The sequence below is a fragment of the Mercurialis annua genome, linkage group LG1-X, assembly GCF_937616625.2.
Source record: "Mercurialis annua linkage group LG1-X, ddMerAnnu1.2, whole genome shotgun sequence".
NCBI lineage: Eukaryota > Viridiplantae > Streptophyta > Magnoliopsida > Malpighiales > Euphorbiaceae > Mercurialis > Mercurialis annua.
The window spans coordinates 11794559-11812901 of record NC_065570.1 but is presented as its reverse complement, the minus strand read 5'-3'; the positions used below and the strand labels follow the sequence as shown (position 1 = coordinate 11812901).

General features: G+C 36.6%; 4 protein-coding genes and 1 long non-coding RNA gene across 10 annotated transcripts; 2 read left to right on the top strand and 3 right to left on the bottom strand.

Moving 5' to 3' along the window:
* Window positions 1-850: 850 nt before the first annotated feature.
* On the bottom strand, window positions 851-11425 carry LOC126654101 (protein SLOW GREEN 1, chloroplastic-like). 4 transcript variants are annotated; one of them, XR_007632418.2, is made up of 3 exons: window positions 10256-11425; window positions 8641-8763; window positions 851-1085 (listed from the first exon to the last, which is right to left on the bottom strand). XR_007632418.2 is itself a non-coding variant. In XM_050348170.2 (2 exons), the coding sequence occupies exon 1, from the start codon at window positions 11328-11330 to the stop codon at window positions 10278-10280; it is 1053 nt and encodes a 350-aa protein (XP_050204127.1). In that variant the 5' UTR covers window positions 11331-11425; the 3' UTR covers window positions 8476-8763; window positions 10256-10277. The 4 variants fall into 4 exon arrangements, 2 of the variants coding, with proteins under 2 accessions (XP_050204127.1, XP_050204139.1); XR_007632419.2 differs by having other exon boundaries at window positions 851-1021; XM_050348170.2 differs by lacking the exon at window positions 851-1085 and having other exon boundaries at window positions 8476-8763.
* Window positions 1640-4730, bottom strand: LOC126654122 (uncharacterized). 2 transcript variants are annotated; one of them, XR_008790885.1, is made up of 6 exons: window positions 3747-4730; window positions 3577-3664; window positions 3100-3495; window positions 2760-3020; window positions 2548-2687; window positions 1640-2472 (listed from the first exon to the last, which is right to left on the bottom strand). XR_008790885.1 is itself a non-coding variant. In XM_056106088.1 (6 exons), the coding sequence occupies exons 4-6, from the start codon at window positions 3009-3011 to the stop codon at window positions 2385-2387; spliced, it is 480 nt and encodes a 159-aa protein (XP_055962063.1). In that variant the 5' UTR covers window positions 3012-3020; window positions 3100-3495; window positions 3577-3664; window positions 3747-4610; the 3' UTR covers window positions 1640-2384. The 2 variants fall into 2 exon arrangements, 1 of the variants encoding a protein (XP_055962063.1); XM_056106088.1 differs by having other exon boundaries at window positions 3747-4610.
* LOC126664429 (serine/threonine-protein phosphatase 7 long form homolog) lies at window positions 4836-6005 on the top strand. The gene is made up of 3 exons (XM_050356813.2): window positions 4836-5497; window positions 5579-5666; window positions 5748-6005. Exons 1-3 carry the CDS (start codon window positions 4836-4838, stop codon window positions 6003-6005), a joined length of 1008 nt encoding a protein of 335 aa, XP_050212770.2.
* On the top strand, window positions 6014-7520 carry LOC126664421 (uncharacterized). Its single transcript, XM_050356802.2, has 4 exons — window positions 6014-6142; window positions 6237-6482; window positions 6555-6694; window positions 6770-7520. Exons 1-4 carry the CDS (start codon window positions 6014-6016, stop codon window positions 6855-6857), a joined length of 603 nt encoding a protein of 200 aa, XP_050212759.1. The 3' UTR covers window positions 6858-7520.
* A 2527-nt stretch (window positions 11426-13952) lies between the features above and the next one.
* Window positions 13953-15425, bottom strand: LOC126673958 (uncharacterized). 2 transcript variants are annotated; one of them, XR_007639412.2, is made up of 3 exons: window positions 15303-15425; window positions 15039-15118; window positions 13953-14379 (listed from the first exon to the last, which is right to left on the bottom strand). It is a non-coding gene; the product is annotated as an uncharacterized LOC126673958 (long non-coding RNA). The 2 variants fall into 2 exon arrangements; XR_007639417.2 differs by having other exon boundaries at window positions 15039-15115.
* Window positions 15426-18343: the final 2918 nt, after the last annotated feature.

Here is an 18343-nt window from a genome sequence, read left to right as displayed (position 1 = left end):
TAAAGCTAATTAAGATGGCATGAACTATCAGATAGTAAGGAGTAAATCGATATTTTAGTTCGTTTTATCCTTTAATTGAAGTGACGGGAAATTATTAGAACGTAATATCATAAAAAGCTGGGGTGGCAGAAATTATCAGATAACGCATATTTTGAAGATGTTTTTGTCTAACCTTAATTGATATATACCTAAACCATGAATTCTATCACGATAGAGAAAGGCATAGCCTTATCGAGCCAAACCCCAATATGAACACTCATCAATTTCTTAATAGGCATAGCGTTAGATATAATAATATTTTAATTTGAGTCTCGCATACCTAATTATTTAAACTTTTTGAAAAACTAATTATTTACTATGATGTTAGAAATTTTATAATCAAAATATATACAATTGTTGTTTAGTTAATTAAAAATATTTGAACACAGAAAAACAATTATGAGACAATTCATACTTGGATTAATACATTTTTAACCCTTTAACCTATACCATTTTATTCCCTACGACTTCCAAACTAATTTCGTGTTTCAATGGACGTTTTAATTATCTTTTTTTATTTTATTTAATCTCCCAACTTCAACTTTTTTTAACTGATCCAATTTTTTTTGTCCAGCATGGAAAAAACGCGTGTGTTCAATTTTTAGTGAAGTGTCCAGTGCTTTTTTTGTGCAGTACTTAATATGATAAGTGAATATAAAAGTATAATGTGCTATATTTAATGCATTATCTTGAATACTGTGCATAGAGGGAATAATAGTCAATTTATTTTGTTGTCTAATTCTATGAACAATAGGTGTTTTTATAGTAAATCATACAGTTTCTCTAAGAAACAAGCCAGTAGGCCCAAACAAAACAACAAAAGCAAATGATATTGAAAACAACTTGTACCTAAAGTTGAAACTTTATTTTGCACATTTATATTGCAATCAAAGATGAAGATGTGTAAAATATTATCGTGCAATTAGCCAAACAAGCCATTGTAGAGAGCATGACTTCATCAAGTGATTGCTGCAATTAGGACCTGCTTGAAATGCATGTGTGCTAATTCAACTTTCTTGGTTCACCAACTAAAAGTTCACCTTTAACTGAAGATTATCACGACTATTATGGTCGGAACAAGCAAAGAGAAAAACAGCTAATGGCCGGAGAAAAGTGACGGAATAACACAATTAAATCTAATTGTCTCACCCAGAACAACCGGGAAAAAAAGGGGTGAATGGCCCTTAGTTCCTTCCCTTTCAACAATGATGGAGCTGAAAATTGGGGTTTTTGAAATTTTTGTTCCCCCCTTATAGGGGGAAATCATATTTTGTGCCCCGGAGAACAAAATTTCTTAATTTATGTCTGGGGCCCACACTGCCCACAAAGGCTCATTGCGGGCAGAAATGTAGCCCGCAATGAGCCTTTGCGGGCCAGTTAATCCAGCTGATTACACAACTGGATTAATTCTTAAGCAGCCCGCAATGGATCATTGTGGGCTGCTTAAACTCCAATGATTGGGGAGATTCTCTCCCCATCATTGGCAGCAGAAATAATTTTAAAAAATAAAATAAAATATGTTATTTTGTTATTAATTTTTTTAAAAAAACTTAATAAATAAAAATTATCTACAATTTCGATATTTAAAAAGAATCGAGCGTTTAGCGATAAAGATAAATTAATAATGGAAATATACATAATTATAAAAAAACATACAACACAATTAAAAGTAACCGAAAATAAATTAATAATGCATCCATAAAAATTTGTACAAAAATGATAAAACTACTCAGTAAAGTCTGATCTATCATGAGTCCGTAAGCATGTCCTCAAGTCGTAACCCTTGTTGACACGTTGACTCATCTGACTATCATTCAATCGGCGGTAACGTCTTCCATCTGGTCTGGTGCTTCTCTCGCGACTATCGCCGGTTGGACTGTCCACATCCTCAATCTCGTCATCATCATGTACATCAGGAGCAGGAGCCTGTGAGGAGGGGTCTAACCCTAATCCCAGAGAAAAAGAAGGAGTCTGCATTCCTCGAAAGTCACTAAACGGCTGTGGGTCCTGAACCAAATTGTAGATCCAAGGGTCATCAAGAGAAAAGTGCATCTAGGAGGGAGTCTGAGTCGGGCGAGAAGAGGAGTCCGAATCTTGACTTGGCGGCGTCGGTATGTAGCCCTCAAAAAGTCGAGACCGCTGTGAGGGAGGAGTGGTCAGGGAGGTAAAGTTCCAAGAATCATCAAATACTGGAACAGTCGGCATATATGTAGGTGTCTGAGGATGAGGTGTCTGCGCCGTCGGAGTCGCCTGAAACGGGGTAAAAGCAGAATCCGGATGCTGGGAGAACTGTGGAGGAGGCGTGGCCAGCGGCGTAATGTAATCTGCCTGCCCAAATGACGGGCCTACATAGGGTACAGACGAAGGCGGTACCGTAAAAGACGAAGCAGGATACCGGCCAATGAAGTTCTCGGTATCCCCAAATAAATCATCCTGAAAGAAAAAAAATTGGTATTTATTATAATTGATATTATAATGGAAAATATTTAAATTGAGATTGAAACGTACCTGTGCCGGGAGAGGGTCCGTAGGTGGTACCGAAAAGGATGCAGCTGGTGGGCACTGTGTCTGCGCTGAGGTGCTCCCGTAATACGTCGTGGACCGTAATACTGTCGGATGAAATCCTCGGTATCCCCGTGAAAGTCGACCTAAAAAAACAAATTGTTTATTAGAATTATTGATTTAATATTAAATAAAAGAAAATTTAGATTAAAACGTACCGGTGGTGGCATAGGGTTCGCCGGCATCTCGCGTGTCTCCTCATGAGGTCTGGCTCTGCCCCGACGACGACCTCGTATACGCTGTACGTCGACCGTCGGGGGATCTATATGAGGCAATGGCTGTGGCGGAACAACAGGCTCTGGTGGTGGCCACTGTGTGTCCCTCCGGTCCTCCATGGTGCCTAACTGGTGACTACGAGCGTAAGTACCAATACTCGACCCTGCCTCTGACTGTAAGTGAATCCTCTCCATGGCATCACGCTGATAAAAATTAAAATAGAAAGTCAGTTATCATATTATTTACAATAAAATTTAAATAAAAATTATGTAGGTTACGTACAGCTGATCCAGTCTCTGCCCCGTGATGGATAATTCATCTCTTGCTGATGCGTCTGTACCACTCCATGTACTCTGAATGGAAGTGGGGCGGATGGTCCAACAACGGGCCTTGGAACACATACAGTTCCCTGGAGTCCCTTATCGCGACATACTCTCTAAAAGTGTTTCGGAAGTTTGAGCTCCCCCGAAACTGGATGGTGTGGTGGATGTGGAGCTGGGAAGGGGGTTCAGGTATAGGCTGAAGCAATCCAAACTGCGGCATCAACCTATCCGGATGGTGCCACTCGATAATATGATAGTAAATCAGCGGCATGCGGGCACGCCAGAACTGAGCACCATCCAAAAAATAAGGATGTAGCTGACTGATAACATCCTCTGTGTATGGCTGCCAATCGATCTGCATTTGTAAAATAAAGACTTCAGTAATAGTGTTGTGCAAATTGGTAACTATAAAATAAATGTTTCCACAATAACTCACATCTGAGTAACGCAGTACATCAAGTGCTAGTCTCATGGCCTCCAAATTGCGATGAAGAACCCGTCGAAAATTTAGCGGACCCGCCCATCTGCGCAAGTAAAACATTTATAATTAAAAAAAAACGAAAATTACTAATAATTGTTCATGTAAGTATCAATAAAATGATGTACCTGTCACCTAACGGTAAGTGCGGTGTGATGGCCGGGTATCTCAACGTCGGCCTGAACGGTCTAAGGCGCTCGAATGCCCAAAGGTGAATAATCCAAATCGGCCCCCCAATGTTGAGCCTATGCTCCGAAATCATAGTGCACGAGCACATTTCGTGGTAAAGGTGTGCGAGAACCGCTGAATCCCAATTAATGCTCCCTAATGCCGTCAAGTCCTCCAGATGTGGGAGAATCCTCAGTCCGATCTGCCCGCTGTTCATGTCTGAAAAACACCAGGTGTGTAGATGGAACAACAAGTACGCCCAAACTGCCCAGTCTATCTGCTCATCTGAAGCCGCATCAGGTATCCGTGTGAAACTCTCAAACTCACCGACCAACCAACTAGTGATAACAAAAGATTCCTAACAATTTCTACACCCTATCCTACCTCTCCCAAGCAGTCGGCGAGTAACACTGTCTCAATCTCTGATAGTAGGTCCGGTAACAGCACTCCCATTTATGGGGAGTCCCGTCAAGATCGATATGTCCTGAAGCGTTATTGTGCACTCCTCATCAGGAAACATAAATGTGTGGGTCTTCGGCCTCCACCGCTCAACTAATGCAGTCACCAGAATCATGTCTACGGTGTATTGCCGCATAGTAATGAAGGGTGCTAGTGATGTCCGCATTACTCCCTCTCGAATGCGCGGATGAATATTCTCTATTCGGGTCAGTGAAGCACTCCTGCTCGAGCCCAAAGCCGGAGTCTCCTGAAATGAAAAATTAAAAGATATCAGTTGGAAAATAAAACAACAAAACATTATCCGTATAAAGAAATCATTAAAAGATTGCCTACCGGATGCTGCCAAACCGTGTCGAACCTGTGATCATGTTGTATGCTAATTTCCAAACATATCACAAGTCCTACACGGTTTGGCAACATCCGGTAGGCAATCTTTTAATGATTGCTTTATACGGATAATGTTTTGTTGTTTTATTTTCCAACTGATATCTTTTAATTTTTCATTTCATGAGACTCCGGCTTTCGGCTCGAGCAGGAGTGCTTCACTGACCCGAATAGAGAATATTCATCCGCGCATTCGAAAGGGAGTAATGCGGACAGCACTAGCACCCTTCATTGCTATGCGGCAATACACCGTAGACATGACTCTGGTGACTGCATTAGTTGAGCGGTGGAGGCCGGAGACCCACACATTTATGTTTTCTGAGGGGGAGTGCACAATAACACTTCAGGTAGCGATCTTGACGGGACTCCCCATAAATGGGAGTGCTGTTATCGGACCTACTATCAGAAATTGGGACAGTGTTACTCGCCGATTGCTTGGGAGAGGTAGGATAGGGAGTAGAAATTGTCAGGGATCTTTTGTTACCACTAGTTGGTTGGTCGGTGAGTTTGAGAGTTTCACACGGATACCTGATGCGGCTTCAGATGAGCAGATAGACTGGGCAGTTCGGGCGTACTTGTTGTTCCATCTACACATCTGGTGTTTTTCAGACATGAACAGCGGGCAGATCGGACTGAGGATTCTCCCACATCTGGAGGACTTGACGGCATTAGGGAGCAATAGTTGGGGTTCAGCGGTTCTCGCACACCTTTACCACGAAATGTGCTTGTGCACTATGATTTCGGAGCATAGGCTCAACATTGGGGGGCCGATTTGGATTATTCAGCTTTGGGCATTCGAGCGCCTCAGACCGTTCAGGCCGACGTTGAGATACCCGGCCATCACACCGCACTTACCGTTGGGTGACAGGTACATCATTTTATTGATACTTACATGAACAATTATTAGTAATTTTTGTTTTTTTTAATTAAAAATGTTTTACTTGCGCAGATGGGCGGGTCCGCTAGATTTTCGACGGGTTCTTCATCGCAATTTGGAGGCCATGAGACTAGCACTTGATGTACTGCGTTACTCAGATGTGAGTTATTGTGGAAACATTTATTTTACAGTTACCAATTTGCACAACACTATTACTGAAGTCTTTATTTTATAAATGCAGATCGATTGGCAGCCATACACAGAGGATGTTATCAGTCAGCTACATCCTTATTTTTTGGATGGTGCTCAGTTTTGGGGTGCCCGCGTGCCGCTGATTTACTATCATATTATCGAGTGGCACCATCCGGATAGGTTGATGCCACAGTTTGGATTGCTTCAGCCTATACCTGAACCCCCTTCCCAGCTCCACATCCACCACATGTCCAGTTTCGGGGGAGCTCAAACTTCCGAAACACTTTTAGAGAATATGTCGCGATAAGGGACTCCATGGAACTGTATGTGGTCCAAGGCCCGTTGCTGGACCATCCGCCCCACTTCCATTCAGAGTACATGGAGTGGTACAGACGCATCAGCAGGAGATGGATTATCCATCACGGGGCAGAGACTGGATCAGCTGTACGTAACCTACATAATTTTTATTTAAATTTTATTGTAAATAATATGATAACCTACTTTTTATTTTAATTTTTATCAACGTGATGTCACGGAGATGATTCACTTACAGTCAGAGGCAAGGTCGAGTATTGGTACTTACGCTCGTAGTCACCAGTTAGGCACCATGGAGGACCGGAGGGACACACAGTGGCCACCACCAGAGCCTGTTGTTCCGCCACAGCCATTGCCTCATATAGATCCCCCGACGGTCGACGTACAGCGTATACGAGGTCGTCGTCAGGGCAGAGCCAGACCTCATGAGGAGACACGCGAGATGCCGGCGAACCCTATGCCACCACCGGTACGTTTTAATCTAAATTTTCTTTTATTTAATATTAAATCAATAATTCTAATAAACAATTTGTTTTTTTAGGTCGACTTTCACGGGGATACCGAGGATTTCATCCGACAGTATTACGGTCCACGACGTATTACGGGAGCACCTCAGCGCAGACACAGTGCCCACCAGCTGCATCCTTTTCGGTACCACCTACGGACCCTCTCCCGGCACAGGTACGTTTCAATCTCAATTTAAATATTTTCCATTATAATATCAATTATAATAAATACCAATTTTTTTTCTTTCAGGATGATTTATTTGGGGATACCGAGAACTTCATTGGCCGGTATCCTGCTTCGTCTTTTACGGTACCGCCTTCGTCTGTACCCTATGTAGGCCCGTCATTTGGGCAGGCAGATTACATTACGCCGCTGGCCACGCCTCCTCCACAGTTCTCCCAGCATCCGGATTCTGCTTTTACCCCGTTTCAGGCGACTCCGACGGCGCAGACACCTCATCCTCAGACACCTACATATATGCCGACTGTTCCAGTATTTGATGATTCTTGGAACTTTACCTCCCTGACCACTCCTCCCTCACAGCGGTCTCGACTTTTTGAGGGCTACATACCGACGCCGCCAAGTCAAGATTCGGACTCCTCTTCTCGCCCGACTCAGACTCCCTCCTAGATGCACTTTTCTCTTGATGACCCTTGGATCTACAATTTGGTTCAGGACCCACAGCCGTTTAGTGACTTTCGAGGAATGCAGACTCCTTCTTTTTCTCTGGGATTAGAGTTAGACCCCTCCTCACAGGCTCCTGCTCCTGATGTACATGATGATGACGAGATTGAGGATGTGGACAGTCCAGCCGGCGATAGTCGCGAGAGAAGCACCAGACCAGATGGAAGACGTTACCGCCGATTGAATGATAGTCAGATGAGTCAACGTGTCAACAAGGGTTACGACTTGAGGACACGCTTACGGACTCCTGATAGATCAGACTTTACTGAGTAGTTTTATTATTTTTGTACAAATTTTTATGTATGCATTATTAATTTATTTACGGTTACTTTTAATTGTGTTGTATGGTTTTTTTTAGGGTTAATTACATATAAAATCACCACCTTTATACGAATTTTCAAAAATAACACGACCTTTAAAACGTGTCAATTCAGGGCATCACCTTTCATTTCTTTTCAAAAACAACATGGGCACATTTTTTGATAAAATTTTGCTGACTTGGACACCTGATGAGAGTGCCACGTGCACGCCACGTCAGCAAAAATGCTACTAAAAATGTGCCCGTGTTATTTTTGAAAAGAAATGAAAGGTGGTGCCCTGAATTGCCACGTTTTAAAGGTTGTGTTATTTTTGCAATTTCGTGTAAAGGTGGTGATTTTATATGTAATTAACCCTTTTTTATAATTATGTATATTTCTATTATTAATTTATCTTTATCGCTAAACGCTCGATTCTTTTTAAATATCGAAATTGTAGATAATTTTTATTTATAATATTTTAATTTTTATTTATTAAGTTTTTTAAAAAAATTAATAACAAAATAACATATTTTATTTTCTTTTTTAAAATTATTTCTGCTTTTAATGATGGGGAGAGAATCTCCCTAATCATTGGAGCGGCTCATTGCGGGCTGCTTAAGAATTAATCCAGTTGTGTAATCAGCTGGAATAACTGGCCCGCAAAGGCTCATTGCGGGCTACATTTATGCCCGCAATGAGCCTTTGCGGCCGCGTTGGCCCCAGGCACAAATTAAGAAATTTTGTGCTCTAGAGCACAAAATAGGAATTCCCCCTATAAGGGGGGAACAAAAATATCAAAAACCCTAAAAATTGTAACGAAGAAGACAAAACTAAGTGCATCATCATTGTTTTAAAAAAATAACAAATACAATGTATAAATCTTAAAAACCAATTCTAAAATTATGAAAAATAAGTAAAAATGGAGATTTTTGAAAGTTAGAGACCATGGATACTTTTGATGCAAACCCCATAGAACCATCATCTAAATTAATTTTCATGACAAATTAAAATGATTTAATCAGTAGGTGTCGCCAGTTACAACACAACCTGATTGGTAAAATCAGGTAAAACTAGCACAACATGCTTAGTGGAAATTCACCACTCCGAAAGAATGAGTTATGCATCATAAAGACTAACCTGTGTCATCTCTTGTAGTAAAATCAAAAATAGCTAACTGGGCAACGCTCAGCTCAACCCCATCATGAAGACCAGCAGTGCGTTGTATTCACTTGGATCCATCGCACATAAATTCTTCATGCTCTAGTCGACATAATGATGACATTTACAATATCAATACGTAATTACACGATCTCATTTACTAAATTTATGTTGCAAGACATTTTGACATTTGACGTAGTCAGAAAGACGTTTCACACCAACAAGAAGCAAAAGGGTGAGAACTGATATGAAATCCATCTTTGCCAAGCTCGGCTGTCCAACCTTTATCCAAGGATGGTAGAGGAACTAGCCAACTGTACACTAGGCTTGAATAAAAAAAGTGAGAAAGATGTAAATTAAGAGGGAAAATAAAATAAAATGGAAAAAAGCTCCTGAATCTTTTTCCTTCCTTTATCTTGAATTTAAGATCAATTGTTGGGATACTATCAAGTATAGGCCAAATTATATATACAACAATGACTTTAACATACTCCTAGACCACAGTAATTTCTTCATCAAGCATCTATAGAGATTCCTTTCCTACTTTATGCAACCACAAAAAAATTTCCAAACTCATGCCTGAGAGTCCACTTCTAACCCGCAATTCACACTCCGGAATCTGATTTAGTTTATTTAAAATATTAATCAATTTCTAGAGTGCTCCATAATACAAAACTATAACAACATCCTTTTGTAGAGAATGGTCCAATCGCAATAAACTTCCTTCCTAAATGCTATATATTTAATAATTCAGACACATCTGCTAAAATCCAAGCTTAACAAAAAGAACCTAAAAAAAAGCTAACAAAGCCACCATTAAATGATAAGTTGACGAGAAGTCTCTTCCTTCTCAGTTCTTCCTATGGTCAATAACATCATACTGATTCCCTGAAGTTAAAGAAGGAAGACGTAGTAATAAGGGACAGTTGTATGGAGAATTTAGGTAGTTCATGAGCTTGAAAATAACTAATTGAAATGCGGTGTTCTGATTTGTAATATGGATATTCAGGTCCAAGTGAAATCAAAATCACCCAGCATTTGTTAAAGGATTAGGCAAGAAAGCAACTTGAGGTTCAATTGCATTCTTTTAATTTGTTTAAAGCTTAGAAAGAAATCAACATGGAAGGATACAGCAAGCTAAACGGATGAAATGAGCATCAAAGAAGAAGAAGCAAATGCATTTATGGTTTGTCATATAGGATAGACCTTAAATAGCTAACAGCATAAACAAATAAGCAATTCAATTTTTTTTAGAAAATGTAATAGAGCGAGGGTCGTTCATATTATATCCATGTTTAAACCAGCCAACTTATGACCAATTTATCATTATTATACCACTAAATATAGAGCAAGCATATATGACAATCAAGAGGTGAAGCATAACCATTTCTACTACTAGTCTTGAATAAAAACAAGAGACAAAATGATCATCTGAATAAGCATCAGATATTCACCAAAATTTACTACTAAGTTCTAACTAGCATGGTAATCAAATTAAAAAAAAAAACTACGCAAGGCACTTAATAAGGCAAAAACTATGACAAAAACGAAAAAAAAGAAACAAACAAACAAAACCCTTGCTATTATTTCTCACCTACGTTCATTCCCCGGTGAGCTCAACCACTTGCTCCTGCCCCCTCTCTCTGCACCTTCTCAGAAAAGAACTTAGTTGCAAACATGTTATCGAGAAAATACTCCCGATAAGGATGATTTTTCGGGACAAGCTTCCGAAACTGCTCAAATTTTTTCTCCGCCTCTTCTTTCTTCCTCAACAAGGTATATATAATCCCTTGACACAAATAGGGCCTAAAATCTCTTGGTTCCTCCTTCACCAACTCCTCATAAACATTCAAAGCATCTACATATTTCTCCTCCATTACTCTAATTTGTGCAATCAGTAACTTAAAATCCCTCAAATCCGATTTCTTTTTCTCCTTCTTACATTTATCCATAGCAAATTCAATCCTCTTCAATACAGTATCAACTGAACTTCCAGTTTCAGCATGTGCCATAACCAATCCATGATACGCCTCTACACGGAGCGGGTCTTTGTCGAGTATATCCTCGAACTCTTTTCTCGCCGAATCAAAATCTCCACTATAGCTAAAGATTTGAGCTTTTAGCAATGGCCATTCCTCCTCATCAGGCTCTAACTCAATCAAACGCTCAACCACTTCAATTGCCTGTACGAGCTTCCGGGATTTAATCCGAACCTCCATAAGCGACTTCAAAGAGTCAATATTGTTAGGGTTTCTAGCTAATTGCTCTTCCACAACACGCTCTTGCTCTTCCAATGACATATTCGAAAAAGACGAACCTGGCGATGATGATGATCCTTCGTTTACGGGCTCCATTATAGGCGGCGGGGAGGTGACGGGAACGGCGGCAAATGCGGGTTGAATGCGGAATTTATTGAAGAAGAAAAGAGCGGCGGTGGCAGTGAGAGTGATGCAAGTGGTTTTGAGAATAGGGTTTAGGGTTTGGAGAAGTGAGGGTTTAGGGTTTGGTGGTGATGATGAGGTGGCTTTGATGGAGGTGATTTTGAACGGTGGTGATGGGGTTTTGATGGTGGGGAGGGAAACTATGGGTTTGGAGAAAAATGGACGGTTGGGATTGAAGGAAAGGTGGAGAGGTGAGTGACTGCAGTGTAGTTTAGCAAGTGAATCCATGGTAGCGGAGAAAATGCTAAAACCCTAATGAAGATGAAACGGAGAAGAAGAGAAATGTGAAAACCCCTGTGCTGATGATGAAGAAGAGAATAATGCTGGTAAAGGATTACGTAAACGTTGTCGTTTCATCTTGTTTTGGATGGCCACACTTTTTTGTGGGCCATTATTGGGCCGAGCTTCTCAAGGCTCGTTTGCATTTCAAGGCTAAAAGCCTAGTAGCAATGTCGTTTTTAACTTGGGATTTTTAGGAAAATCAATTCTAAAAATTGGAAGAAGGGAGTATCAAATTTTGTATCCTATAGCATCCATGATGAATTCTCTATTAGTTTAGAATTTTTTATTTTAAAAAATACACCTATGAAATTGTATTCCAATTGTCACGAGTCAATTTCAGAGATCGTGATCGGTGTTAGAGTATGAATATGGTTGTATTGAAATCCGTAACTGGCCTCGCGGATAACCACACAAACAAATAAAATATGTAAGAGACCAATACTTGGGAGCAACCGAGACTCCAACCTAAGCTAGCAGTTATATAATTAAATACTCGGTTCAAATCCGAGACTCCAACAACATACCTTGTATAAATAAAGGGATTTCAAAACATAACATGCCAACAAAATAATAAACATTCGAACCAATCCGAAAAACCAAATTATGAATAACCATAAAAGATAAACTAGTTTTGCTGCGGTCTAAGAGTATAAAACAATTTACTAGCTTTAAAATTAAAATAAAGGAACCTCTGAAGAATGAAAGAAGTCGGAGACCGACTCAAAACTCTCAAATCATAAACCTCAAAAATGGGGAAAACAACGGGATCAGATATACTGAGATGAGTTCATAACATTATTTACATTTATTAAATGAAAACCTTTAAAAAAACCATAATTCTTTTGTACTAATATATATCGCATTATGGAAGCAGAATTAAAATGAAATCCAAAGTATAAATCAAAGTAAACGGGAACAAATCCTCGTCAATCGCAAAGTAGACCAGACATATAGTCAGCGGAACCCAAAGTACTTACCAGTGCACACAGTCTCGATAACGCCTATCGAGTAGCTCGTTCCAACTCAGTTACATAACTATTCAAAACAGTTCCAAAACATTTATATACTAAAATTTATAAGTTACTTAATAAAGCGGTAAATAACACTACAAACTCACTACTTGCGAAACCACGTGATAATCATGGCAAGCAAACTAATCATGCGCCTCCGAAGCACGAGCAGACGACGGGTCTAAAAACAAGGCACAAGTTAAAATTCATACAATCTCTAACTTTAAGAATATTAGACACCACATAGAAATAGAATATCAAATCACACCAATGTACAAGTCGAAGTAAAGCATACATCCATACAACCAAACAAACAATTTAAGATTAGATGAGTTTTTGCTTTAAAACCAAAATCCGGAGTTCTTATATGATTTAGATAAAATTTAAAATCACTTAAAATTCTCAAAGTAGTATGTTAGCCATAAACCATACTATAAGCTCAACACAACATGTCGGGAGACACAAGTCTAACCCGATCCAAATAAAATACCAAAGTATAATTCAAAATTTAACTTCAAATTCCTTTACTTAAATCAAAGTATTTTTGAAAAAAGAGCTCAATTAAAACTTAGTAAAACAATATTCCAATAACAACAACATGCCAAACAAATTGCTAACACTTGATAATTTCACCCAAAGTATATACAACTTAAATAAACCACCTTAAATGAATCAAATATGATTTAAAATGCATTTAAACGCTCAAATTCAGATCTGAAAATACAATTTAATTAGCCAACAAAACCATAATAAAACCTAACATAACTTATGTATAATTCCACCAATCGATTACCAATCAACCCTAAACAATGATAACATAATTAAATCTACTAAAACAACCCTAAAACTTTTCTAGGCAGCCACTAAGCGATTTAATCAACAATGAAAGCAACCTAGCACATATTCAAGTCAAAATCCGACAATTTATAATTATAATATAATAATAAAATAGTTTCTATCAATATACTGGAAAAAATTGTTAGACATAATTCATCTTATTTAAAAATTCTACTCAAATATGTAATATTATCATAACTAAAGTTTTCTGGACTAAAATGTTAGATCTAAAACTTTAATAATTAAAGTTTATTCAAATAATATTTTAAGAATTAAAAACAAATAAAATTGAGTTGTTTGTTGTATTTGACCACTTGGATATCTAATTTTTGATAAAAGAACAATTTCGTAAAACGTGATTCTAATATGTTTAATAAATTAGAAAAATGGTGTACTTTTGTTCTCCACATCATATAAAATTCCAAGTCATTTTATAAGATATAAATTGAAAATTGAAAACAAAAGAAAGATGAGGTTGGAAATTCAAAATAAAGTAAACATTGTAATTTATGCCATGAATTTTAAGAGTCGCATGAAAATGAAGACAAAATAATAGTTTATGCCACTAAAAATACTGACTAAACTCACCAACCAATAGCAAAGAAGAACAACATAACCATGTAATTGAAAGTCATCAACTTATTATTTGGAAATATCTATATTAAACTTCTAAAAGAGAAATATATTTACACTGTACATTGAACAATGACTTTCACTTCCCCCTAGTAGCCCTTTCTATTTTCTGTTTCAAATATCATATCGTTAGATCTTTTAGATAATTTGTAATTTTTATAGTCCTTAAAAGACTTTTACTTTGATTGCGAGCAGTATTTTAACGCTGTTAGTAGGAAACAGTTCATGCAAAAGTTAAATTAATCATTACTCCCATGACAACTAGGAATGAGTCCTTCAGTTCTCCCATGAGCCCTTTAATCTGTTCTTACTTTTGCTTCATCACTATCTTAAAAGCACCCACGTGCTTGACAAAAAACTAACACCATCACAAAAGGACTCTAACACCGTTACCAAAAGGCAGTCAATTACAACATTAGCACAACAACTTCGTGAGGAAGTTTTGTATTGTTGAATAAACTTATGTGGAAGCTTTCATGTCCATACAATTTTTCTGGCTCTTTCCTTTTTCACCCCTGCAATGAACACTATATAAATTAGAATTTGCAAAGGAAAAGCTTACACTTCTACTATTACCTGTTGGTTTTTATACTAGGCTACTAGCATTTACTTTTAACATTTAACAATTTCTATTGCATCAGTATTTATGATCAATTCTTTGCTAATCCACTTTATTAATTTGTCACGGGTTTGCAAGTCTAGAAGTACGACATAAAAAAGAACAAGGTTATGATCCGATATTCTGTGTAATTAGATTACATTTAAATAAAATCCAATACTCGGTTTAAAAGTATATAGCATGTGTGAAATTCTCTTATTCAATTGTTTGATTTATTAAAATGTTTAATTAGATATACAATTTTATGGTTACTTAGAACTATATAAACCAACTCTATACTTTTTTTTGTCATTGAGTCTATTGAAAAAAATTAATGTGAAAATCCAAAAATTCATGCTAAGAAGTATATAGTTTATAAAAATTATTGTAATAACGCCCCTAATAAACAGATTGACATAAACTCAGTAGAGATGAAGACCAAGTTTAACCTTGCATCGCATGCTGACCAAACACTTGATAAGTTGCAAATATTATAATAATGACATGGTGTATGAAGATCTGATACTTCTTCTAAAAGGGAGTAAAAGAAACATATAGTAAAGAAAGAACCAAAACCTGATGATCACAAATGCACCAAACATAGATGACAATTTTCTGGTCCCTACCTACTTTATATAGGATAAAGAATGTCACTGCTGCCATTGTAAAAGTAAAACATTAAAAAAATCAAACAAAATGACGAAAAGTAAATGACAAATGAATTGCAGAGAGATTGAAACTGGTAGAGAAAAATATCATTCGGGGCAAATCTTGAAAAAAGAAGACAAAATACTATAAACCTCGCATTGTAAGTGAAAAAGAGAGAAATGGGGTGTTTACCTATGTCTACAATTTTCTCGTCTTCAGTAGCACTGCTTACATCCCGGCCCAAATTTTCTTGATCTGAAGAGATGGAGCTCTAATTTGTGTCGGCTTGGAGGAATGCAACGGATGATCTTTTGGTTTACACTTTTAGGGTTTAGAAATAAATTGAACGACAAAGGAGCGATATCAGCTGATCTTTTGGTTGTTATTGTGCGGATTTGTAAATGGTTGTGATTGTATGTCTTTTGATGTGCAATGGTTGAGATTGAGTCAAATTTTCTCCTCACTTAGCGTTATTAGGCTGATATTTTGGCTTTACTTAGAAATGCTAATGAAATTATGTGCGTTAAATTTAGGCATGTTTTGCCTTTTGTAGTATATTTTTCTATTTTGTGCATCACTAGAAGAAAAAAAGACTATATAAATAGGAAAAAACTGTGTGACTTAAACCTTTATTTTTAATAAAACATACATTTTGAAAATTATAATTTTAAAAAGGACACTTTGTTAAAAAAAAGTTAGTATTTACATACAATTTTATTTTTAAAACAATTAATTAATAGTCATAATTTATACTAATAATTTTAAAATAAAAAATGCTTACAAAATTATAGCTAATTGCCTAATTAATTGAAAAACATATAATTGAAATGTAATGCTCTATTTTTAAAAATTTATTATTATTATTATTATTATTATTATATACTTATATCTTTTTATGATTATATTTATATTTTTGAACAATACGTCATTGAATATTGAATTTTTTATTATTCCGATAAAATTAAATTAAGACTATTTTCTATTTATTAATTATGTTTTGTATTATTTTATAGTTGTGCTTTTTTAAAAAATTTAATTTTACCGAAGCAACACGAGGGTTCCGTGCTAGTAGATGAATAAGAGTAGGGTGAATTATGTTATAACTACAATTTGGACCACATTTTTATTATGTCTCTCTCTCTACAATTTTGTGCTCTCACTTTCTCTAAATTTTTTTTTTCTCTTCATCATTTAGAAGGTGGGAGATGATGATTTTTCCGGTTGGCCGAAAAATCATCATCTCTCCGCCCATATCTATATTCTATATTCTAAAGATGAAATGTAAAGTCCTGTACATTGCACAGGACTTTACAAGCCTAATGCATGAAGAGGTTCGAATCGTAGTTAATTGCGCAGGCAGCCAAATGCACAATCCTCATGAAACATGTCCTACATGGAGATGAATTTTTCTTTTTCTGTACTCAGCGCAAGTGCCAAAGATATGAATTATTTTATACACTATTTACAATTGTTCTTGTGTGTGTGATTGTTTTGCTATTCAACTCTCATGTCTCATCACAGACAAAGTTTTTTAATGCTTAGAGAAAAGGACCCCATATACACAATTATTTTTTCTTGGATGCTTTGCTCTTGGGGAATTCAATTGGCAGGATACTATTTGTTTTTGTGGATGCTTTACTCCTCGAGGAGCTCAATTTGCAGAAGCAAAAAAAAGGTCTCGCTAGCTTCATAGACCGTGAATTATTGTCATGGGTAGTTGTGCATTTATTTCCTCACGCTATTGCATTTTATATAACCTGCTCCGTTGGAAACAAAAAAAATAAATGCTATAGCTGCCTCCTATATATCTATGAAACTAGACTGTATTGAAAAAATTTATTTCGAGGACCAAAGTATACCTTTGACCACCGTGAATTAAGGACGACCTTTCCTTTAGTGAAACCAGTGCAGTCCTTTACACTTTCCATAACCCTGCCATGCAGCTATAAATTTAGTTACTATTGTTCTGCACCTCACACGACTTTGCGCATTGAGGTTGGCTTTCTTTTTGGCGATTTCATTATCTTCGCTTTTTTGTTTCCATATTTAATTTTTCTAAATTTGCCAGGTACCCACACCAACTCAAAAAAAAATTTACAAGGTAACGAAAGTTGCTACATATGTTTACAAGCATATTTGTTACTAAGATAGTTTGCCACTTGCTTATTTCGGTAATATGTTTTTTAATAAAATTTGTGTTGTTTCAGGATCATCGTAAAATTACACTTATCTAACGCAACTGTTTACAAATAAATGTAACTGTCACTTTTTGAATTCTTTAAATTGATACTAATATATAAGAAATGCATACATAAATTTATTTATAAAAAAGAACCACAAATTTATGTATTTGATCCATATTCTTTGCACTGAAGTTAAATTTCTTGAATTCGAATTTGTGTTTTGTCCATTAATATTCTTGGCTCATTATTTTTACTTTTGATATGGAGGGTTTATAAGCATATACGGCTTTGCATGATATTGCATTTTTTTCTTTTATATCATGGTACTTAATAACATAATGCTAATAACTTTAGAAGTTATATGATTGTTAAAGGTTGTGGAATAAATTTTACCTAACTTTTGGTTGAATGTTGTTCCTTTTTTTTTCCGAGCTCATTAGTCCTGTACAAATTTCCGTCCAAGGTGCACGTCTCGATCGGATTGCATCGCCGTGTCTATTGTACGCGCTGTTCGCAAAAACATTGTGAGTTAATTATATAACTATATTGCAGTATATCAAATTATTTACTATTAAATATAAAGTACATGCTTTATTTAGCTTTAACTTCGTCAGGTGTTACTTAGTCAAGTGTTAATTAAAAACATCGCTAAATGACTTCGAGTATATATAGTAATTATCAGTTAGTGTATATGAAGTTTTGTTATGAATCCTGTGCCAAATGAATTCAAACCCACTTGATCCACTTTATATATTAACTTAGATTGCCATTTTAGTCTTGAGAAATGATTAGAAGGCCAACCAGAAGGGAAAATGGATGTTCATCGGTATTTAAAATGATTTTGAACTTGGTTAAAATAGTCAAACTTAGAGTTATGAACTTACAAAATATATTTTATAATTGTATTTGGAAGTTACACATTAAGTTACAAAATGACTTTATTATATTTGTTTACAATTATAAAATATATTTTGTATAATACAGTTTAATAGTTTAAAATTTTTGGTAAGACATCATATTTGACATTTGGCCTAATTATTTATTATTGGT

Bases quoted from the DNA above. Each gene is read 5' to 3' on its own strand.
- LOC126654122 (XM_056106088.1), bottom strand. From the start codon at position 3,011: ATGGAGAGGATTCACTTACAGTCAGAGGCAGGGTCGAGTATTGGTACT. The intron at 2,688-2,759 runs GTACGTTTTAAT...TTGTTTTTTTAG, and splicing joins CGAACCCTATGCCACCACCG to GTCGACTTTCACGGGGATAC. The intron at 2,473-2,547 runs GTACGTTTCAAT...TTTTTCTTTCAG, and splicing joins CGGACCCTCTCCCGGCACAG to GATGATTTATTTGGGGATAC.
- LOC126664429 (XM_050356813.2), top strand. From the start codon at position 4,836: ATGCGGACAGCACTAGCACCCTTCATTGCTATGCGGCAATACACCGTA. The intron at 5,498-5,578 runs GTACATCATTTT...TTACTTGCGCAG, and splicing joins CACTTACCGTTGGGTGACAG to ATGGGCGGGTCCGCTAGATT. The intron at 5,667-5,747 runs GTGAGTTATTGT...TTATAAATGCAG, and splicing joins ATGTACTGCGTTACTCAGAT to ATCGATTGGCAGCCATACAC.
- LOC126664421 (XM_050356802.2), top strand. From the start codon at position 6,014: ATGGAACTGTATGTGGTCCAAGGCCCGTTGCTGGACCATCCGCCCCAC. The intron at 6,143-6,236 runs GTACGTAACCTA...GATGTCACGGAG, and splicing joins GGGCAGAGACTGGATCAGCT to ATGATTCACTTACAGTCAGA. The intron at 6,695-6,769 runs GTACGTTTCAAT...TTTTTCTTTCAG, and splicing joins CGGACCCTCTCCCGGCACAG to GATGATTTATTTGGGGATAC.
- LOC126654101 (XM_050348170.2), bottom strand. From the start codon at position 11,330: ATGGATTCACTTGCTAAACTACACTGCAGTCACTCACCTCTCCACCTT.